Source organism: Salmo trutta, chromosome 23 (assembly GCF_901001165.1).
Source record: "Salmo trutta chromosome 23, fSalTru1.1, whole genome shotgun sequence".
Classification (NCBI taxonomy): Eukaryota; Metazoa; Chordata; class Actinopteri; order Salmoniformes; family Salmonidae; genus Salmo; species Salmo trutta.
The window spans coordinates 18,788,784-18,809,654 of record NC_042979.1 but is presented as its reverse complement, the minus strand read 5'-3'; the positions used below and the strand labels follow the sequence as shown (position 1 = coordinate 18,809,654).

The 20,871-nt window shown below is 42.9% G+C and overlaps 1 protein-coding gene across 2 annotated transcripts in view; it reads right to left on the bottom strand.

Moving 5' to 3' along the window:
* Nucleotides 1-20,871, bottom strand: part of LOC115159538 (G-protein-signaling modulator 1-like) — a 49,572-nt gene that overhangs the window by 8,354 nt on the left and 20,347 nt on the right. For both annotated transcript variants that reach the window (XM_029709353.1, XM_029709354.1), the window contains exons 2-10: nucleotides 15,723-15,944; nucleotides 14,581-14,716; nucleotides 14,248-14,390; nucleotides 13,626-13,749; nucleotides 13,191-13,306; nucleotides 12,710-12,865; nucleotides 6,926-7,034; nucleotides 6,486-6,600; nucleotides 133-203 (exon numbers count right to left, since the gene is read on the bottom strand). In XM_029709353.1, coding sequence (XP_029565213.1) covers nucleotides 133-203; nucleotides 6,486-6,600; nucleotides 6,926-7,034; nucleotides 12,710-12,865; nucleotides 13,191-13,306; nucleotides 13,626-13,749; nucleotides 14,248-14,390; nucleotides 14,581-14,716; nucleotides 15,723-15,944 — 1,192 coding nt within the window. The remainder of the gene's footprint in view (nucleotides 1-132; nucleotides 204-6,485; nucleotides 6,601-6,925; nucleotides 7,035-12,709; nucleotides 12,866-13,190; nucleotides 13,307-13,625; nucleotides 13,750-14,247; nucleotides 14,391-14,580; nucleotides 14,717-15,722; nucleotides 15,945-20,871) is intronic.

The following is a 20,871-nucleotide window of genomic DNA, read 5'->3' as shown; positions in this document are numbered from 1 at the left end:
AAGCAGTTCGACAACATACAAAAACACAGAGTTACACATGGAGTAAAACAACATACAATCAATGATGCAGTAGAAAAAAAAAAATGATGTGAGAAAACGAAAATGGAATCAACAAAATGACTTTGTTTTTACCTTATCTGACGAGTACTTCCACAGTTCGACACTGTCCATGCTGTTTCTCTTGGTGAATTTTGGTCTGGCTCCTAGAACAGAGAAGAGCGCAAAAGAGGACATTAAAGCAGATACCCTTTGTAAAGTTGTCAATGGAAGATTAAGTGTGCCCTTTAGTAATGTAATGAATGGAGGGCCATTATTGCCCTGAGTGGGGCTTTAAAGACAAACATCCTATCCACAATCCCGCATGAGAGACACAGTAACTCATCAAGGCTAGGATTGTTAGCGAATACAAATATTTGATCAATAATTATCAGTTCATGATTGAATCTGTACGATCATCATAAACTATAAAAAAGCTGAAATACAAGATCCCAGAAATTTTCCATACACACAAAAAGTTTATTTCTCTCAAATTTTGTGCACAAATTTGTTTATATCCCGGCTAGTGAGCATTTATCCTTTGCCATGATAATCAATCCACCTGACAGGTGTGGCATATCAAAAAGCTGATTAAACAGCATGATCATTACACAGGTACACCTAGTCCTGTGGACAATAAAAGGCCATTCTAAAATGTGCAGTTTTGTCACACAACACAATGCCCCAGAAGTTTTGATGGAGTGTGCAATTGGCATGCTGACTGCAGAATGTCCATCAGAGCTGTTGCCAGATAATTTAATTTATGTCTCTACCACAAGTCACCTCCAACGTCGTTTTGAATTTGGCAGTACGTCCAACCGGCCTCACAAAAGCAGACCATGTGTAACCACGCCAGCCCAGGACCTCCCAGGGTGGCTGCTGGGGACTATTACTGTCTGTAATAAAACCCTTTTGTGGGGAAAAACTCATTCTGATTGGCTGGGCCCTGGCTCCCCAGTGGGTGGGCCTATGCCCTCCCAGGCCCATCCATGCTTGCGCCCCTGCCCAGTCATGTAAAATCCATAGATTAGGGCCTAATTAATTTATTTATATTAACTTACTTCCTTATATGAACTGTAACTCAGTAAAATCGTTGAAATTGTTGCATGTTGCGTTTATATTTTTGTTCAGTGTATCAACGGTTTACAAACCCCTTATAGAGGGTTGAGTAACATTCTGTTTTACTAATGACTCTAGCATTGATGTATTTCAGAAAGTTCTGTACGTTGACCATTCAAAAACTACATTGCTCAACCGTGAGATAAATCTCGTAAACATAAAATCGACAGTTTTTCACACATACAGCGCAAACAGTTGATTCCCATGAACTCTATGGGAGCTCAACGCAGCATGCATGGTTTCCCATGTGTGTGCTGTGGTCTTATGTGCAGTGAGGACGAGGTTCAGTCAGACAGCCAGGCAAACAGACTATGAATAAGGGGCCCTTTACGAGCCATGCGCCCATAGGGAATGTTGGGCCAGTGTGTGACATGGAGGACCTTCACAGAGACCCAGAACAGCTCTGTGAGGGATGGGACTCCATGTCCATTTCTGCAGTCCACTTCTCACACTTCTTCTATCTGTGTAGATCTACAGATGTAGGATCTTAATGTGATCACTCGTGTTGCAGATAATTTTCCTACGCTGCAGGAAATGCGGATATGCTTAATAATTTACATAAATTCACTGATAACCTGCAGTAACACACGGTTATATTAACAGTATTGGACTTGTGTAAAGTGCTCATCAGCGTGTAAAGTGCTCATCTTCTTTTATTTAACCCCGGGCTGAGAGGCGTCGCTGGAGGCACCGGGCTGAGAGCGTCGCTGGAGGCCCCGGGCTGAGAGGCGTCGCTGGAGGCCCCGGGCTGAGAGGCGTCACTGGAGGCACCGGGCTGAGAAGCGTCGCTGGAGGCCCCGGGCTGAGAGGCGTCGCTGGAGGCCCCGGGCTGAGAGGCATCGCTGAAGGCCCCGGGCTGAGAAGCGTCGCTGGAGGCCCCGGGCTGAGAAGCGTCGCTGGAGGCCCCGGGCTGAGGAGCGTCGCTGGAGGCTCCGGGCTGAGGAGCGTCACTGGAGGCTCTGGGCTGAGGAGCATCACTGGAGGCTCCGGGCTGAGGAGCATTGCTGAAGGCTCCGGGCTGAGGAGCGTCGCTGGAGGCTCCGGGCTGAGGAGCGTCGCTGGAGGCACCGCGCTGAAGAGCGTCTCTGTAGGTTCCTGACAGGGGACCTTCGCTGCAGGCTCCGTGCCATGGGTCATCACTACTGGTTCCGCGTCATGGATAATCACTGGAGGCTTTGTGCCATGGATCATCACTGGAGGCTCCGGGCCATGGGTTATCACTGGAGGCTTCGTGCCATGGATCATCCCTACAAGCTCCGGGCCATGGATCATCACTGGAGGCTTCGTGCCTTGGATCATCCCTACGGGCTCCGGGACATGGATCATCACTGGAGGCTTCATGCCATGGATTATCGCTGGAGACGTCGGACCATTGACCATCATTAGAGGCTTCCTTTGGGGCGCTGGAACTGGTCTCACCGGACTGGGGAGACGTACTTTGGACATCGTGCTCACAGCAGGCACCATAGCCTTACCGGGCTATGGTGATGCACTGGAGGTCTGCTTTGTGGGGCTGGCATAGGAGGCGCCAGGCTAGTACCACACACTTCAGGCTAGTGCAGGGAGCAGGAACAGGACGTACTGGGCTCTGGTGATGCACTGGAGGTCTGCTACGTGGGACTGGCATAGGAGGCGCCAGGCTATTACCACATACCTTCGGGCTAGTGCAGGGAGCAGGAACAGGACGTACTGGGCTCTGGTGATGCACTGGAGGTCTGCTACGTGGGACTGGTATAGGAGGCGCCAGGCTATTACCACATACCTTCGGGCTAGTGCAGGGAGCAGGAACAGGGCGTACTGGGCTATGGTGACGCACTGGAGGTCTGCTACGTGGGACTGGTATAGGAGGCGCCAGGCTATTACCACATACCTTCGGGCTAGTGCAGGGAGCAGGAACAGGGCGTACTGGGCTATGGTGGCGCACTGGTGGTAGAGTGCGTGGAGCAGGCACAGGGTCCACTGGGTCTTGGAGGCGCACTGGAGGTCTGGAGCGCACGGCCTGCACAACCCGCCCTGGCTGGATACTCAACTCCGCTCGATCACTGCGGGATGCACACACAGTTCGCACCGGCCTTTGTATGCGCCCTGACGACACAGTGCGCATCACCGCAAAATATGGTGTCTGCTCCATCACTTGCTCCTCATAGTAAGCCCGGGAAGTTGTCTCAGGACTCCATCCTGACCCTGCCCAACTTCCCTTGTGCCCCCCCCTAAAAAAATGTTGGGGCTGCCTCTCCGTCTTGCCTTTAGGTGCATTTAGAGCCTCCTTTCGTCGCCGCTCTGCTCTTGCTGCCTCCACTTCTTCCCATGGTCGGCGATTCCATCCCTTCTGGATCTCCTCCCATGTCCAGGATCCCTTGCCGTCCAATATCTCCTCCCATGTCCATTCCTCCTGCTGCTCCTTCTTCCGCTGCTTGGTCCTTCTTTGGTGGGTGGTTCTGTCATAGGCGTCGTAAGGGACAGACCAAGGCGCAGCGTATAAAGTGCTCATCTTCTTTTATTTAACGTGAACACTTAACTAAAAAATAAACAATACGACAAAACAGTTCCGTAAGGTGCACAGACTATACAGAAAACAACCACCCACAACCCACAGGAAAAAACAGGCTGCCTAAGTATGGCTTCCAATCAGAGACAACGAAAGACTTTGATTGGAAACCATACTCGGCCACACATAGAAAATGAAACATAGAAAATGAAAACTAGAATAAACCCCTATGAAACAAACCAACCCCAAAACACACAAAAACAACACCCCCTGCCACACCCTGACCACACTACAATGACAAAAGACCCCTTTACTGGTCAGGACGTGACAAAACGTTCAATTCCTGTTGCTGCAGGATTATTTTGCTACTACAATACTGGTCAAATTAAGATCCTACATATGCATCTGTCAGTCATATGACACTTGAAAAGTAGAAAACGAAAACATGTATATTGTATTATTTGGTTGTATCGTTAGCTCTAGCATTATTGGAATGAATTAACAATTACAGTTAGAAAGTTATGTTATTATTTGACCAATGGATTTGAACCATGTATCTGGAGCCTATTTATTCAAAATGGGATGCAAATGCCTCTTTATTTACAGTGTGTTTATGTTATGTGCGTCAGAGAACCCATCTGTCTATTTATTTAGAGGGAAAAATGTATTTAGGTATCTACAAAGGTATGTTGGTTTCACGCTGGATTTGGCCACCCCAAATCTATCTACACTCGTTCCCTTTGGCTCGCAAGTGTTCCAGTGTACTGACACACTGAAGAGCTATCACAGACAGACATAAAATGAATGGACAGGACATATTTTATCATACATCACCTAACCAATAATGCAGATCGCTACATTCCTGCATAGAGAAAAGAAAACACCAATAAATCACCAACTACAATCTTAATCACCATCACCAGCCGGAATGTCTGTTCTACTTGTTGTATTTCTATTCTGTGAGGTGGCAGTGCCAGGGCTGCCTGACCTCAGGTCCCACCTAACCACAGTTTATACAGTGTGGGCCTGCTGCTCCAAACAGACGCTCCCTGTTTAAATAAACATCCAACACGTCCTCTCCGTACACAGAAAAGGGCTGTGTCCACCTGACTCACCCTTTCCTCCTAGACCCAGACGCAAGGGAAGATGCAATGGCCCAGAATGACCTCAAGTGACCTCAAACATTGACCTGTCAAACATTGACCTGTTGATCAGTCTATCTTCATCAGACAATGTCTCACATAGCCCCTTTATCTTTCTCCTGTCATAGCCTTAGAACATTGTTGTAGGAAGAAAGAGTATATTGCCTGGATATTGGTTTACAAGCTGTCACAATGACTTAAAGGGTTATTAAGATAAGGACAATACATGGAGTTCCTCTTAACTCTCAGCACTGTGCATGTAGAATTGTAGAGTATGTAATTTGTACAACTGTACATGAATAATTAACACACATTGGCAGATGAAGTGCATGTCTGTCTGGCAGAAACATTAAGAATAAGTTTTCCTTTACAAAGCACACATCTCCATCGTCTGATCCGTGATTGATTGAATCCAACCTCAGAACAATAGAGCTGAAATGATGACTCTATAGAAGACTTTATACTTGTACAGAAATGCTTTTAGAGGGTCATACATAATGTATTTACCAAGACTATGGCCCTAGAGATGAATGATCAGCAGATGAAGATTCTGTTGACAGAAGCACAGTGACACATCATCTATCTACGCCCGGGGCTTGGAGATATTTGCACAAGGACAAATGTATGCGTTCTCTAGAGCTTATTCTGAGCTTTGCTAACATCACTCCACCTCTGACATATACTGTACATACATCTCCCTCAACCGATTGAATGGAAAATGGGCTATGGCATTTTACAAAAGCCTTTTAAAGTGTGCATTCAAACCCCTCAAGTGTTCTTTACAGATTCATGGCAACTAGAAAGGAAAGCTTCCAATACCATGTACAGTATTTTGAAAGAATTAAAAGGCTATAATTAAGCCTCGACCTTGCTTACCTCATACTCCGGACTCAGAGAGCTATGGTACAGTTATTGTTGTCAATCCCATGAAATTTAACTCAAATGTTGCTATAATTGTTATTAGTCTACAGTTGTATTCCATTTGCGGTGTCCAGTAAGTATCCTGGAGGAACTAATCACAGGTCCTGCCTCTCTCAACTCAAAGTTTGGATGGAGAAGTGGTATGTTCTCCTTCCGAGCGAGCGTGAGAGCGAGTCTGTGCTCAGGGTTGTGCGTGGGGTGTGGTAAGGAGAGAAAGAGAGAGAGAGAGAGAGAGAGAGAGAGAGAGAGAGAGCGATGGGCAGTGCATGTGGACTAAGGCTGGTCAGAGACAAAACTTACAGTACAGGACATTCCATATGTATTATTACTGTCATTACCGAGAGAAAAAAGTGCAGACGGGTCAAATTGAAAATCTACTCTTTATAAACAACAAAAGTAGATTAAATAATTTGGACTGTTAGTTCAGCATGTTATGATTTTGGCGCTCCAGGTAGAATTATCAAGAATTCTAGAATCATCTTATCCTCCTCAAATCCCACACTGAACCACCAAGAGGACAATCACATCTAGACTCAAACCAGTGTCTACATGGGAAACTTCATCTTTTTCCAAAAACAACTCCAGTGGTCATAATTGATGTATTTAAGCAGAATCCTGTGGCAGAGAGGGGTACAGACAGCATAGTCGTGAGGGGCCTTGTGTGGTCCGGAGTTGGGTGCTTTGACTGTTACACCAGATTCTGGCACATGGTCATAATTTCCTCTCACACTGAAAATACAAGTTCAAGGAAGAACCATAGAAAGAAATCTCCCTGTTACCTTGCACCTCAAACTCTGACCCACATGATGAAAGATCACTCTCGTTGACCCCCAGAGCCTCCATCATCTGCTCCACATTCATCCTGGCAGTCAACTCGCCATTCCTGTCCCCAATCTGAGAGTAGGATAAGAAAGAGCGAGAGTGAGAGACACAGAGAGAAAGAGAGACACAGAGAGAGAGTGAAAGAGAGACACAGAGAGAGAGTGAGAGAGAGAGAGAGAGACCCACAGAGAGAGAGAGAGAGAGAGAGAGAGAGAGAGAGAGAGAGAGAGAGAGAGAGACAGAGAAAGAGAGACAAACACCGTATTGACTACAGGTATATGGGATTTCAGTTTTTCTTAGTAAAAAAAGCGACTGCAGATATATTGGTGTTGAAAATAAACTGTCTTCACAGTAATATACCTCCTTTAAGAGTGTAGCTGCAGTGGTCACTAGTTACCTCTCTGGAAATGTCTAGGTATTTGCGGGCGTAGTGCAGGGCCTGGCGATGGTTCCGTAAAGACACATAGGCATTTCCCAGACTCCAGCAGGCACGGCCCTCTCCAACCCTATCAACACATACACAGTTAGAGAAGGAACAAATCAAACACCATAATGATAAGCATTTTAAGTAAATGTTTTAAAGTGTGTGTGCGTGCGTGTATGTGTGCAGGTGTAAAGGCTCGGACACTCCAAGGATACGGACTGCTGAAAGGTGCACATCTGCCCGGCTGTCAACTTTTTGATGTTCACATAGTACAGATTCCCAACTGATCAGCCTAGTTAAAATACTCCAGACCACAAAGTGGCAGTAGCTTACTTAAACTACAGGTATGTTTGGCTTGTGCCTGCTGTAGATCAGAACTAGCAAGCTGTGATAATGTTGTAGCCAGCTAGCTAGAATTTGTAATAAGCCCTTGTCAATACTAGCCAGATGGCCACAACTAGAAAACTAGTGTACCTACCAACATTATAATTACATTTAATATAATAACATATGCCATTTAGCAGATTATTTTTTCTAAAGTGACTTACATTCATTCAGATATTTTACATATGGGTAGTCCCAGGAATCAACCCACTACCCTGGCATTACAAGTGCCACGCTCTACCAACTGAGCTACAAAGGACTTGTTTTTGAATGATGCAGCTGCCGATTAGCTGCCGAGAGTCAGTGGAGTAGCTAGCTAGCTATGTTGTCCTAACTGTTTAGCTAACATTAGCTAGCAAGTGAGCTGTTGCTGGCAGTATGGGATAATGGAGAGTGATTTATTTTCATCATCATCTTGCTAGATAGCTAGCTTGATAAAGCATTTAGTGTTGTGTGCATTGTGTTGCACTAACTCTCTTGCACACACACTGGACTCTACCCACACTCACATACTTACACTGACACCCCAACAGACACACACATACACACACTTTCACACTCACCACATATGCTGCTGGTACTGTCTATTATCTATCCTGTTGCCTAGTCACTTTACCCCTACCTACAGTGCCTTCAGAAAGTATTCATACCACTTGACTCATTCCATATTTTGGTGTGTCACAGCTTAAATTCAATATTTATTAAATATATTTTTATTCTCATCCAACTACACACAATGCCCCATAATGACCAAGTGAAAAATAATTTTATACATTTTGCAAATGTCTTGAAAATGAAATACAGAAATATGTCATTTACATGTAATTCACACTCCTTTGCTATGACACTCCAAATTGAACTCAGGTGCATACAATTTCCTTCGATCATCGTTGCGATGTCACTACAACTTGATTGGAGTCCACTTGTGGCCAATTCGGACATGATTTAGAAAGAAACACACCTGTCTATATAAGATCCCACAGTTAACAATGCATGTCAGAGCAGAAACTATACCATGAAGTCCAAGGAACTGTCCTTAGATCGCCAAGATATAACTGTGATGAGGCATATATCTGGGGAAAGTTATAAAATTATTTTTAGAGTGTTGAACATTTCCAAGAGCACAATGGTTACCACTATTGGGAATGTGAAAAAATATGGAACTACCCAGACTCTGCCTAGAGTTGGTCGTCCAGCCAAACTGAGCAACCAGGCAAGAACGACCTTGGTCAGGGAGGTGACCAGGAACCCAATGACCACTCTGATAGAACTACAGAGTTCCTTGGCTGAGATGGGAGAACCTGCCAGAAGGACAACAGTCTTTACATCACTTCACCGATCTGGGCTTTATGGGCGAGTGACCAGACGGAAGCCACTCCTGAGAAAAAACGCACATGACTGCATGCTGTTCTGACTGCAGTTCTCTGCTGCCAATGACTGGAACAAACTGCAAAAATCACTGAAGCTGGAGACTCATATCTCCCTCACTAGCTTTAAGCACCAGCTGTCAGAGCAGCTCACAGATCACTGCACCTGTACATAGCCCATCTGTAAACAGCCCATCCAACTACCTCATCCCCATACTATATTTATTTATTTATTTTTGCTCCTTTGCACCCCAGTATCTCTACTTGCACATTCATCTTCTGCACATCTACCATTCCAGTGTTTAATTGCTATATTGTAATTACTTCGCCACCATGGCCTATTTATTGCCTTACCTCCTTATCCTACCTCATTTGCACACACTGTATATAGACTTTTTCTTCTGTATTATTGACTGTATGTTTGTTTATTCCATGTGTAACTCTGTGTTGTTGTATGTGTCGAACTGCTTTGCTTTATCTTGGCCAGGTCGCAGTTGAAAATGAGAACTTGTTCTCAACTAGCCTACCTGGTTAAATAAAGGTGAAATAAATAAAAAATGAATAAAAATGCCTGGACTTTGCAAAAAGGTATGTGAAAGACTCGGAACATAAGGCAAAAGATTCTGTGGTCTGATGAGACAATCATTTTACTGTTTGGCCTGAATGCAAAGCTCTATGTCTGGAGAAAACCAGGCCCAGCTCATCACCTGTCTAACACCATCCCTACCGTGAAGCTTGGTGGTGGCAGCATCATGCTATAGAGGTTATTGTCAGCGGCAGGGACTAGGACACTGGTAAGGATAGAGGGAACATGAATGGAGCTAAATACAGGAAAATCCTTGATGAGAACCTGCTTCAGAGTGCAAACAGTCTTAGACTGTGGTGCGAAGATTTACATTCCAACAGGACAATGACCTCAATCATACAGCCAAAACAACACTGGAATGGCTTCAGTACAAGAATGTGAAAGTCCTTGGGCTGTAACAAACCTAATGCATTGTTAAATCTAAGCGCAGGCGGTAACACTATAGGTTCAGGGGTGTGGCAAATATTTTAGCTATTTTCACTATCACAATTATCGGGGCACTTGCTGGTGTTGGCGTGATAGTGCTGGGTTGTGATGAATAAACAAGTTGTGGGTGTGTCGAGGCTTGGCCCCTTAGTGGCCAATCAGAACCTGCTCCATGGCGAAATATGTGGTTGCTTCAGGTTGTGTATTTACGGTCTTATGTATTGTCTTGGAATCAACTCCAATTCCAATGTTAGTCCGTTTTTATAGTTAAATAGCTTACAAAATGAAAAAACAAAATGTAGACCTATCCCATCTTTGCTAAATAGGTTAACTTGAACACATTGTTCTAAGTAATTGCATGACTTCAATAGCGTGCACTGATATAGGGGCTAGGCCTACTGTAAATTGCATTATGACTGAGCATGGACATGCCAAGCAATAAGGAAGATTCAATTCATTATTGATAAGACCTTAAAAGAAAAACTAAGCAACAACCTGTTTTAAATAGCCTATGTCACACTTACAGGCACCATCATTTCTCCAAGTGGGCGTATAAAAACGCAGACTAGGGAGGGTTTTACGCAAATCCAAAAACAAAACCTGCATGGCTATAATCATGTGAGCCTGCCTACAATGCATTGATAAAGGTGAGTGTCAGCTCACTGTTTTACACCTCTCAAGCTTGATATTTTAGTAAAGCTTTGGTGATTTAAGATTTATTTCCAAGCGGTCTCAGGAGCCAAACCCTTTATCGACAGTCTTCTTGACTACTTCGAGATTATTGGGCAGACAAAAAAAGGCTTCATTTAGAGGGGAGGCTATGCTTGTTTTTTACTCAAATATAACAAAATGGCGGGGGGCATTAGTTTGTTTCTAAATACGAAGTATACAGGCACCAAAAGCACATTAGGCTACTCTTGTTCTATGGTCAGTGTGTGTCACAGCTGGATAAGCTGAGTTTATGTTGTCAAAATTCATGCCATAGCCAACCGCTAAAACCAGCTTTTGGTTGGTCTTAAATGGCTCTATTAGCACTGCCTGAAATTAGCACTGTGGATCATTAAGGACACACCTCTCATTTTTCCACCCCACCCATCTGAGCGCAAGTGAGCTGATATAAGACAGATACATTTCCGAAACTTGCGTTAGGGCTGGAAAATGCCAGTTCACCAGAAATTGTAAACTAACGTGCATTTTGAAACTAGAGCGGCCTTAACGCCAGCCAAAAATAGAGCCTCTTGAGTGGCCCAGCTAAAGCCCGGACTTGAATCGCATTGAAAATCTGTAGGAAAACTGGAAAATTGCCCCCCAAAAATTTGGCAAAAATCCAGATGTGCAAAACAAATGCAGACATACCCAAGATGACTCAAAGCTGTTATTGCCACCAAAGGTGCTTCTACAAAGTATTCACTCAGGGGTGTGAATACTTATGTAAATTAGAGATTTCTGTATTTAATTTCTAAAATAAATTTGCAAAAAATGGGTCATTGGTCTTTTTGTAGATGGGTGAGGCAAGTCTACTTAATCCATTTTGAATACAGGCTGTAATAAAACAATGTGGAATATGTCAAGGGGTATGAATACCTTCTGAAGGCACTATATAAGTACAGTACATAGTTACCTCAATTATCTCGTACCCCTGGTATATATGTTATTTTCTACTCCCCATGTTATTTTTACTCATTATTCACTGTATTTGTTGCTTGTGTCACTATTTATATTTTTTATCTTATCTTTAACTCTGCATTGTTGGAAAAATACCAGTAAGTAATAATTTCACTGCTAGTATAAATCTGTTGTATACGAAGCATGTGACAAATAAAATTTGATTTGACTCACCACCCCATTCATTGCATATGTGTGAAATAACTTAGACTGCCTGGCTAAGTTAGTTAGCAAGCTAATGTTAGCTATCTAGCTAACTAATGAGCAAATGCACATAATCAAACCTAACAAAAATCCCCAAGCACAAAACTCCTTAGCTAGAAACTCTTAAGGAACGGTCCTTTTTTTTCAATTTTCGCCTAAAATGACATAGCCAAATCTAACTGCCTGTAGCTCAGGTCCTGAAGCAAGGATATGCATATTCTTGTTACCATTTGAAAGGAAACACTTTGACGTTTGTGGAAATGTGAAAGGAATGTATGAGAATATAACATATTAGATCTGGTAAAAGATAATACAAAGAAAAAAACAACCATATTTTTTTTGTACAATCTTTGAAATGCAAGAGAAAGGCCATAATGTATTATTCCAGCCCAGGTGCAATTTAAATTTTGGCCACTAGATAGAAGCAGTGTATGTGCAATTTTTTTCACTGATCCAATGAACCATTGTATTTCTGTTCAAACTGTCATATTAAGACTTCCCAAATGTGCCTAATTTGTTTGTTAATAACTTTTCATGTTCAAAGCTGTGCACTCTCCTCAAAGAATAGCATGGTATTATTTCACTGTAATAGCTACGGTAAATTGGACAGTGCAGTTAGATTAACAAGAATTTAAGCTTTCTGCCAATATCAGATATGTCTATGTCCTGGGAAATCTTTTTGTTACTTACAACCTCATGCTAATCACATTAACCTACGTTAGCTCAACCGTCCTGCAGGGGATCCACCAATCCTGAATAAGTTATTAAAGATGTAAAGAGTTGCTCTAGAAAAAATATATATATTATGCAGCTTTTGTTTTTGGTCACAATTCTTATTACACCGTGAAATTGCCCTATTTTCTTTTAAATGACCTTGCCATTCCTGTCGGCTCCCCCATGTGAAGGTTTGTGCACTCTGATTGGATCAAAGTCAAGTTGTTGTCCATTGATGAAGTGCGATTCTACTAGTAGTTTGTTGGTAGCAGATTGATACACAGTGGTTTGTCTTTGTTTTAGCAAGAGAAGGAACGGCCTCCTACTGTGCTAACTACCTATCGGCAGTCAGATTTCTCGGTGTGTCTGACTATTAAGTGAGTGTGTATGCCTGCATGTGAGTGTGCATACCTGTCGGTGAGCTCCTGGGCTATGAGGAGGTGTTTGAGGTGGTAGTCTATGGCTCTCTCGTACTGCTGCATCAAAGTGTAGGTGTTCCCCAGGCTGTAACATGCCTGCGCCTCCATCACCTGGTCCTTCAACTGACGAGACAGCTGCAGAGTTTTCCTAGATGGAATAGGAAGACAGGGCGATTGAGAGGGAGAGAGGAAGAAGGAATGAGATTTATATATAGGGGAAGTAAGAGGGTGGTGAATGGAGAAATAGGTATTTAAAGTTAAACATTTGTTTGTTCCACACAAAATTCTAAGTATTTATTTTAAATTAAACATTCTTATTAGAAATGAATCTCATACATTATATATTGATCTTAAAACATTAATAGATTTGAATACATGCAGGTAATCAAGTACATAACATGGCGTAGCGCTCTGAGATCCATTGGTTGATACATATCAAGTCCACTAGGTGTCAGCGTGTAGTCTTTGTTTACCTGTAGTACTCCGTGGCAGTGTTAAACTGTCCCAGGAAAATCAGAGCGTTGCCTAGGTTACTATAGGCTCTACGTTCAGCTGCTTTGTCACCAAACTCCTTGGCGATGGACAGTCTCTGAACAAAAGAAAGTTTATATATTTACTTGAAGGTATGTGTATATTGCTCACCTTGACCAGTTTTTACCGTATTGATGGAACAATAGCATTGCAAAACTGATACTTTTACGTCTTGTAAGTACGTCATACACTTTACATTGAGCTCATTCAAACAGGCAAGTTGATTATGTGTTTTCATCCAGGGGGCGAAATGGTTGAATGTGAGAACACCTTTTCTTACCATGAATTATGTTACACTATTGTCTATGTGACATACTCTATCTCTTTACTAGTACACATGATGGTGTTGACTACTGTCCCAGGGATATGTATATCACCTGTCTGTGGAATTTGATGGCCTCCACAAAATTTCCCAGCAAGTAGTGGGTGTTGCCTAGGTTACCGAAGGCCCTGCCCTGAGCAGCTCGGTCGCCCAGCTCTTTGACCAGACATAGATTCATCCTGTAGGAGAGAGGAGGACTTGAGTTAAAGTATTGTGTACCAATTGTGTTTTACACAAATTAATCAAAAGTCTCATTTTTGTTGTCTTGAACTAAAAGTTATATTTTTTATGCTGTGGTTGCACAAAATGAACAGTACAGTACTTCAGTAGTTATTAAAGTTTTGACGTATGAAACTGGCCTGTCAGTGTGTTGTCATACAAAACCGAAGGCCTTAGCGAGCCTCTCAGTGTGTCCACAGGGGATCGTGTACTACAGTTTTGACTTAACTGTAAAGGCAATTCACTTTTATCCCACTCCTCCACAGACTGATTCAGGTAGTGTTCATTGCCTGCAGAGATTTTGAGGGAGCTAATAGCCCAGTGGGATATATCAATCATATGTATGGTGTCTGTGCTGTGTCCATGCACGGGTGCGTGCCTGCTTGTGTTCTTGCACGTAGCGTACGTAGGTGTTCATGTGCACATGTACAAGCATGTGTATACAGCTTAACACTCACTCATAGAAGCTAGTAGCCCTTTGCAGTGTATCTCTGACGACTGGTGGGAGGTCCCCAGGGTCCTGGGTACAGCCCCATAGCTGCTGCTTTCCTTTGGCATGGAACACATTCCCTATATTATAAAGAGCCCTGGCCTCTCCCACCTGGTCAGACGCAAAGGGGAAAAGAAGGCAAATAGAGACATTGGAAGACATTAGGGTATTTTTCAACTGAAATAGCATGGACCTAACTGAAATGTATTTTCAATACAATACGCCGTTCCTCAAAATCTGATAAGTGGTACTTAACATTTGCAATCCTCCAATCCAATGTGGTGGTGTGTGTGTGTGCTACCTTGTCCCCCTGCTCTTGAGAGATGTCCAGGTGTCTCTGACAGCACACCGTTGCCTCGTCGAAGCGCCCCAAAACCTTCAGTGTGTTTCCAAGGTTACCACTGGCTTTCCCCTCCCCTATCCTGTCCCCTATTGTCCTGTAAATAGAGACCGTATCTCATTATCAGTCATGGTTTTGAAGTCATAATGAATGCGTACGTAGCCTGAGTCCCAGATCTGTTTGTGACGTCTTGCCAAATCCATTGCTCATTGTCAACACAATAACACACATGCTACTGCTTAGACTTAGCGCTTAGGTCATCAAATCCAACTGTTTAAGTGGTCCCTACCTTCTTAGGACAGGGTTCCAGTTGTCCTGCTGTTATTGTAATGTACTGTAACTAAGCACAAGCCCTCTGGGTTTGTAATCGCTAGGCTAACAACTGCACACCTCCCCACAGGAGACAGGCTTAGTCATCTGAGCTAAATACCAAGGGGGTCTCATCAAAATGAACACTATCAAAACCTGCCTCTTTCTTCTAGGAGGGCAACAGGCATACAAGTCATATTAGTAATGGGGGGGATTGATACAGTTCATTATCGGGATATTATTTTTGACATTGTGTCATTTTGGCAATCTCGCAACAATATTGTTGCGCTAGTTGTACCTGCACCAAAACTCCATAATTTTTCATAGCTTGTTCTCTTTTTAAATACGGAGCCAATTTGTTTCCAGCACTTTTTTATTTCCATGACTGATCAAAACTTGTTTTCTCATGGCTTTCTCTTGTCCCTCTGCAGCAGACATGTAGTGAGCAATATTGAAACGTTGAATTGCAATAAAATCAAATTATCGGATCACAATGCATATAGAATTGTGAGAATCGGAATACATATCAGCACCAAAGTATCGTGATAATATCATGTCGTGAGGTCCCTGAAAATTCCCAGCCCTACTCTGTATAGTATGCAACCCATAGCTAAGGATAACTGTTTACACACTCTCTTATCCTTTATGAATGACTTTAGTCTAAATGACATATACATCCATTGCACTCTATAAAATGACTCTTTTAAACATATTCATACCATAGGCTGAAATACTTTAGCTACAATTTGAATCCATAATCAGACAGTATGTGGTCTGGTATTCCATGGCCTCACCTGGCCAGAGTGAGGTCGTGTCTGTGGTACTCCAGGGCCTTGCCGTATTCCTTCAGGTAAAAGTAGGCGTTGCCCAGTTGGCTGTAGATGGCACTGAGGGTCTTCAGGTCTTCTGTTCCCACCTGCACAGCCGCCTCAAAAAACGCTGTCCCCCCTTTAAAGTCCCCCGCTTTACACAGCCTCTCTCCCTCCAGGGCCAACTCCAGACATGAAGCCTCCATCCTGAACACACACACACACACGGACACACACACAGTGACACACACACAGGGACAGAGAAAAAGAGAATGTCAGTATTACAGCGCCAGAGTGCGAAACAGTGTGCCTATGAAGGTACCATGGCAATGGTGTCCGAAAACTGTCACTAATAATGAAAAGTTTATTCCTAAATGTCTCCATGGCAACAGTGTCTGAATCAATATCACTGTGTGGTTACCACAGCAACAGTGTCAGAAGAAACACTTGCCTTGACATGAGCACCTTGGAGATGTAGTCTTTTCAGCTCCTTGATCTCATCTCTAGCTCTCCATAACACTACTGTTTAAAAGTCCAGTTTATTTAGTGAAGATAACTGACACGTCTTTTCTTGCCTGCATTGAGAATCAGTGTCTCATCCTCCCAGAGCTGTCCAGCCCACACACTCTAGTTCAGTCTGGTTTAACCAGGCTAGTGTTGCGCTGCAGGTCTTAAATGCTGCATTGGGAGACAGTGGGAAAAAATGGGAAAACACCTCATCTCCACACTGACAATAAGGAAGGAGACAAAATTCATATCACTACACACAAAGCCTCAAGCCCAATGAACATGCTCTTTGGAGCATTTCCTTGTCCCCTCAAGCGCTGTATTTTTGTCAGTGTTGTCCAAGCTAAATATTTTTCAGTATACTGTAGGGCCTCCAACGTATAGCCCAAGAGTACAATTATCAAGTGTCTGGGTTTAGTCAATATAATAACTGTTCATTATAATTCTGAAGAGAATAGAGGGCTCATATGCCAGAAATAACTGCTGTAGAGCCAGGTCCCTCTAGCCCTCCAGAATGCCTTAGTTACCATGGTGACATAATACCATGCATGCCTAACCTCTTTCTGGACTTCACATAACAGTTTCTGTCACTCAAAACTGTCCAGAATATTTGTAATATCAGCTAGCCTCATTCTTGAGACCATTCTAAGACCTTCCCCACAGTCATCTGAGAACCATTGATATGATGAAAGCAACCAGCCAATGTGGATTTGGTTATGTTATCGTTTGAAACGCAAAAGATAATGCCACTTGTTCTTCAGCAAGCTCAGCGTAGAGTTCAGTGTAGATTAGCCCCACAGTGTAATCCATATGATTAGTAGCACATTATTTTACGGTACACTACTTCCCTGGTATTTACTTAGAAATTACTTAATATTACACAACAATTACTCCTTTATGCCAATTTCCAAGGGGTTCAATGACAACAACAAAAAATCTTAAATACAGTAAGACTTATGACTCATGCAGCACCTGACAATAATTTGTCCCAAATAGGCTGGAAATGGAATTACTTGAAATATGCAGCCAACCAATACCCTTGCAGTCAGCATCTAGGCTATATGTTGAGCAAATGCCTTAATAGTACAGTAAAATAAAGTACAGTAAAATAAAGTGCTACATGTGAGCCTGCTGTTGGCAGAACTTCAACCAGTACCTGTGTTTCTGTTTGGTGCGGGTCTTCTCGACGTACACCCCCAGCTCCAGCCTTATGGGCCTCAGCAGGGCCCGGGGTCTGAAGCCCCGGTGGACCAACCTGCACACCGCACTCTGGGCCCCAGTGAGATGGTAAGAGTTAGACGACATGGGCTACCAGGTCAACTAAAGGCACTCCTTAGCTGCGGGGATGTGTGGCATGAGGTGGAACTTTAGGGTGGAGGTGAACTTGAATGCAAAATCTCACGTATGCTAATGTAATACACTCAAGTGTTCTGCTAGAGAATCCAGGAGAAAAACATAGCAATACTATGCTGCCACCAGGATACACATACACACAGCCGGGTTTGAGATGTAGGGTTTTGTATGACCCTGATAAGTCTATATGAAAGCAGATGTCAGATTTGATTAATTACTCCATAGTTGAATACACCAACCTTAGCAACAGTGCATCCAGACCATTTGGACAGAATCCCATTGGAGATGCTATGCACGCTTTAAAGCCCTGTTCCTCAGGTATCCTAAAATGCTGCCCAAAGTACCAACGATGAAGGTCTGAAGCTATTCGGGACAATGATAATAATCCCCAAAACCCCTTCAGATTAGAACACAAACTTCTAACAAATCAACAAAGTTAGTCCTTCCAACACTGCAGATGTCTTCTATGGATATCCACAAATGTAAAACTCCCCAATTCCACAGAAGCACTATATGAGGCAGGTTAACAGGTGAGTCAGTAAATGACTGTATAGTGTTGTCCTCCCTAAGTAGTATTGCGTGGTCCTTCTCTCAACCAGCACTGAGTACTGTAGTCGATCCCGCTGAGCCATGCTGAGAGAAGGGGAAGTATCTTGGAGTGAGGATCCTGGGTGACTGCTGGTGACGACAGTGTGACACTAGCGTCTCTCAGCAGGACCGGTGCCCCAGTGTGAGAGAGAACGAGAGAGAAAATAGAGAGAAAGATAGGAAGGAAGAGAGAGAGAGAGAGAGAGAGATAGAGAGAAATAAAGCGAGTGAGCGATACCAATACCCAGGTTTACAAATCGGAGACAAGTTGCAGTGAGTACACAATTGATTTTGATTCCATTAAATATGGAATATTTGGCATTATATTTTTGGCTGGTCTATTTCTTGAATCAGGGTGCTTTTGATGTATAGATTAAAGAGCCTGAGTTTTATATCATCAGATTTCATTTGAGCAGCAGAGAGAAGCACAGGCCTCAGGAAGGGAAAATAGGACACATTGGCTGTTGGTCTTTGAGACAGTTTCCCATGGTTACTGGGTTGGACTAGTGTAGGGTAAGAAGGCGAAGAGGTTTTTGGCTTAGATGGATCCTTTAGCCCCCGGAGGGACAGATTTACTAAACCTTTGCATTAGATTGATATCTGCAGTGCCTGCACCAGATAAGGCATCTGCTGAACATAATCTGCTAAAAAACTCCATTAATTCCTTCATTGTTATTATCAGAAATAGAAATAGTACTGTAGAAAAACAAACTATTAACATTGCGGGTTAAGTTTTCAATAAGCTACCCAGGAAAGAGTTAAATTTAGCTCATATAAATTACATGTAGCCTCAGAAACAAAATTGATGAGAATAGTAATTTCCTAATCTTAGATCAAATGAATATATTAGCCATTTCTGATACTCACTTATACAGTACATTTGATGATACAGCAGTAGGAATACATGGATATAACATCTATAAAAAAATACAGGAATATCTACGGGGGAGGTGTTAATGTACATGTATATGTAAATGTGTGATGTGTGTATGTGATATTTCGTATGTACAGTTGAAGTTGGAATTTTACAGACACCTTAGCCAAATACATTTAAACTCCGTTTTTCACAATTCCTGACATTTAATCCTTGTAAAAAATTCCCTGTCTTAGGTCACCACTTTATTTTAGTAATGTGAAATGTCAGAATAATAGTAGAGAATGATTTATTTAAGCTTTTATTTCTTTCATCTCATTCCCAGTGGGTCAGAAGTTTACATGCATACATTCAATTAGTATTTGGTAGCATTGCCTTTAAATTGTTTAACTTGGGTCAAACGTTTGGGTAGCCTTCCACAAGCATCCCACAATAAGTTGGGTGAATTTTGGCCCATTCCTCCTGACAGAGGTGATGTAACTGAGTCAGGTCTCCTTGCTCGCACACGCTTCTTCAGGTCTGCCCACAAATTTTATATAGGATTGAGGTCAAGGCTTTGTAATGGCCACTCCAATACCTTGACTTTGGAAGTATGCTTGGGGTCATTGTCCATTTGGAAGACCCATTTGTGACCAAGCTTTAACTTCCTGACTGATGTGTTGAGATGTTGCTTCAATATATCCACATAATTTTTGTTCCTCATGATGCCATCTATCTTGTGAAGTGCACCAGTCCCTCCTGCAGCAAAGCACCCCCACAACATGATGCTGCCACCCCCGTGCTTCACGGTTGGGATGGTGTTCTTCGGCTTGCTATTGTTTGTACAGATGAACATGGTACCTTCAGGCGTTTGGAAATTGCTCCCAAGGATGAACCAGACTTGTGGAGGTCTATAATTTGGCTGATTTCTTTTCATTTTCCCATGATAAGCAAAGAGGCACTGAGTTTGAAGGTAGGCCTTGAAATACATCCACAGGTACAGCTCCAATTGACTCAAATGATGTCAATTAGCCTATCAGAAGCGTCTAAAGCTTGACATCATGACATAATGTCCTAACCAACTTGCCAAAACTATAATTAGTTAACAAGAAATGTGTGGAGTGGTTGAAAATGAGTTTTTTAATGACTCCAACCTAAGTGTATGTAAACTTCTGACTTTAACTGTATTTGCAGTGGCTTCGGAAAGTATTCAGACCCCTCGACTTTCTCCACACTTTTTTTACGTTACAGCTTTATTCAGCCACTCCTGCATTGTCACTCTACCATAAAGGCCTGATTGGTGGAGTGCTGCAGAGATGGTTGTCCTTATGGAAGGTTCTCCCATCTCCACAGAGGAACTCTAGAGCTCTGTCAGAGTGCAAACATTTCTAAAAAACAGTTTTTGCTTTGTCATTATCGGGTAATTTGTGTAAATTGATGAGGGGGAAATAAACAATTTAATACATTTTAGAATAAGGCTGTAACACAACAAAATGTGGAAAAGGTCAAGGTGTCTGAATACTTTCCCCATGCACTGTATACAGTACTTCCGTTCATTTTTTCAACTGGTACCAGGCGACCTTCAGATGAGTCGTGTGAGGCCTGTGGGCATCCTAGAGCAAAATAATCGACATGTACGTGCTCGTGAGTCTCACCTTTGCACAGAGGGGTGTGTAGCCTATATTACTGTGTATCCCAAACTGTTCGGATGCTACAGACAGAAGTTGGCAGATCGGCTGTAACAACTTCAGACGAGTCCCAAGATGCTTGTATGGGTTATAGAGCAAAACGGAGAACACCATCGTGAGAGTCCCATCCAGTGGCGTAAAGTAC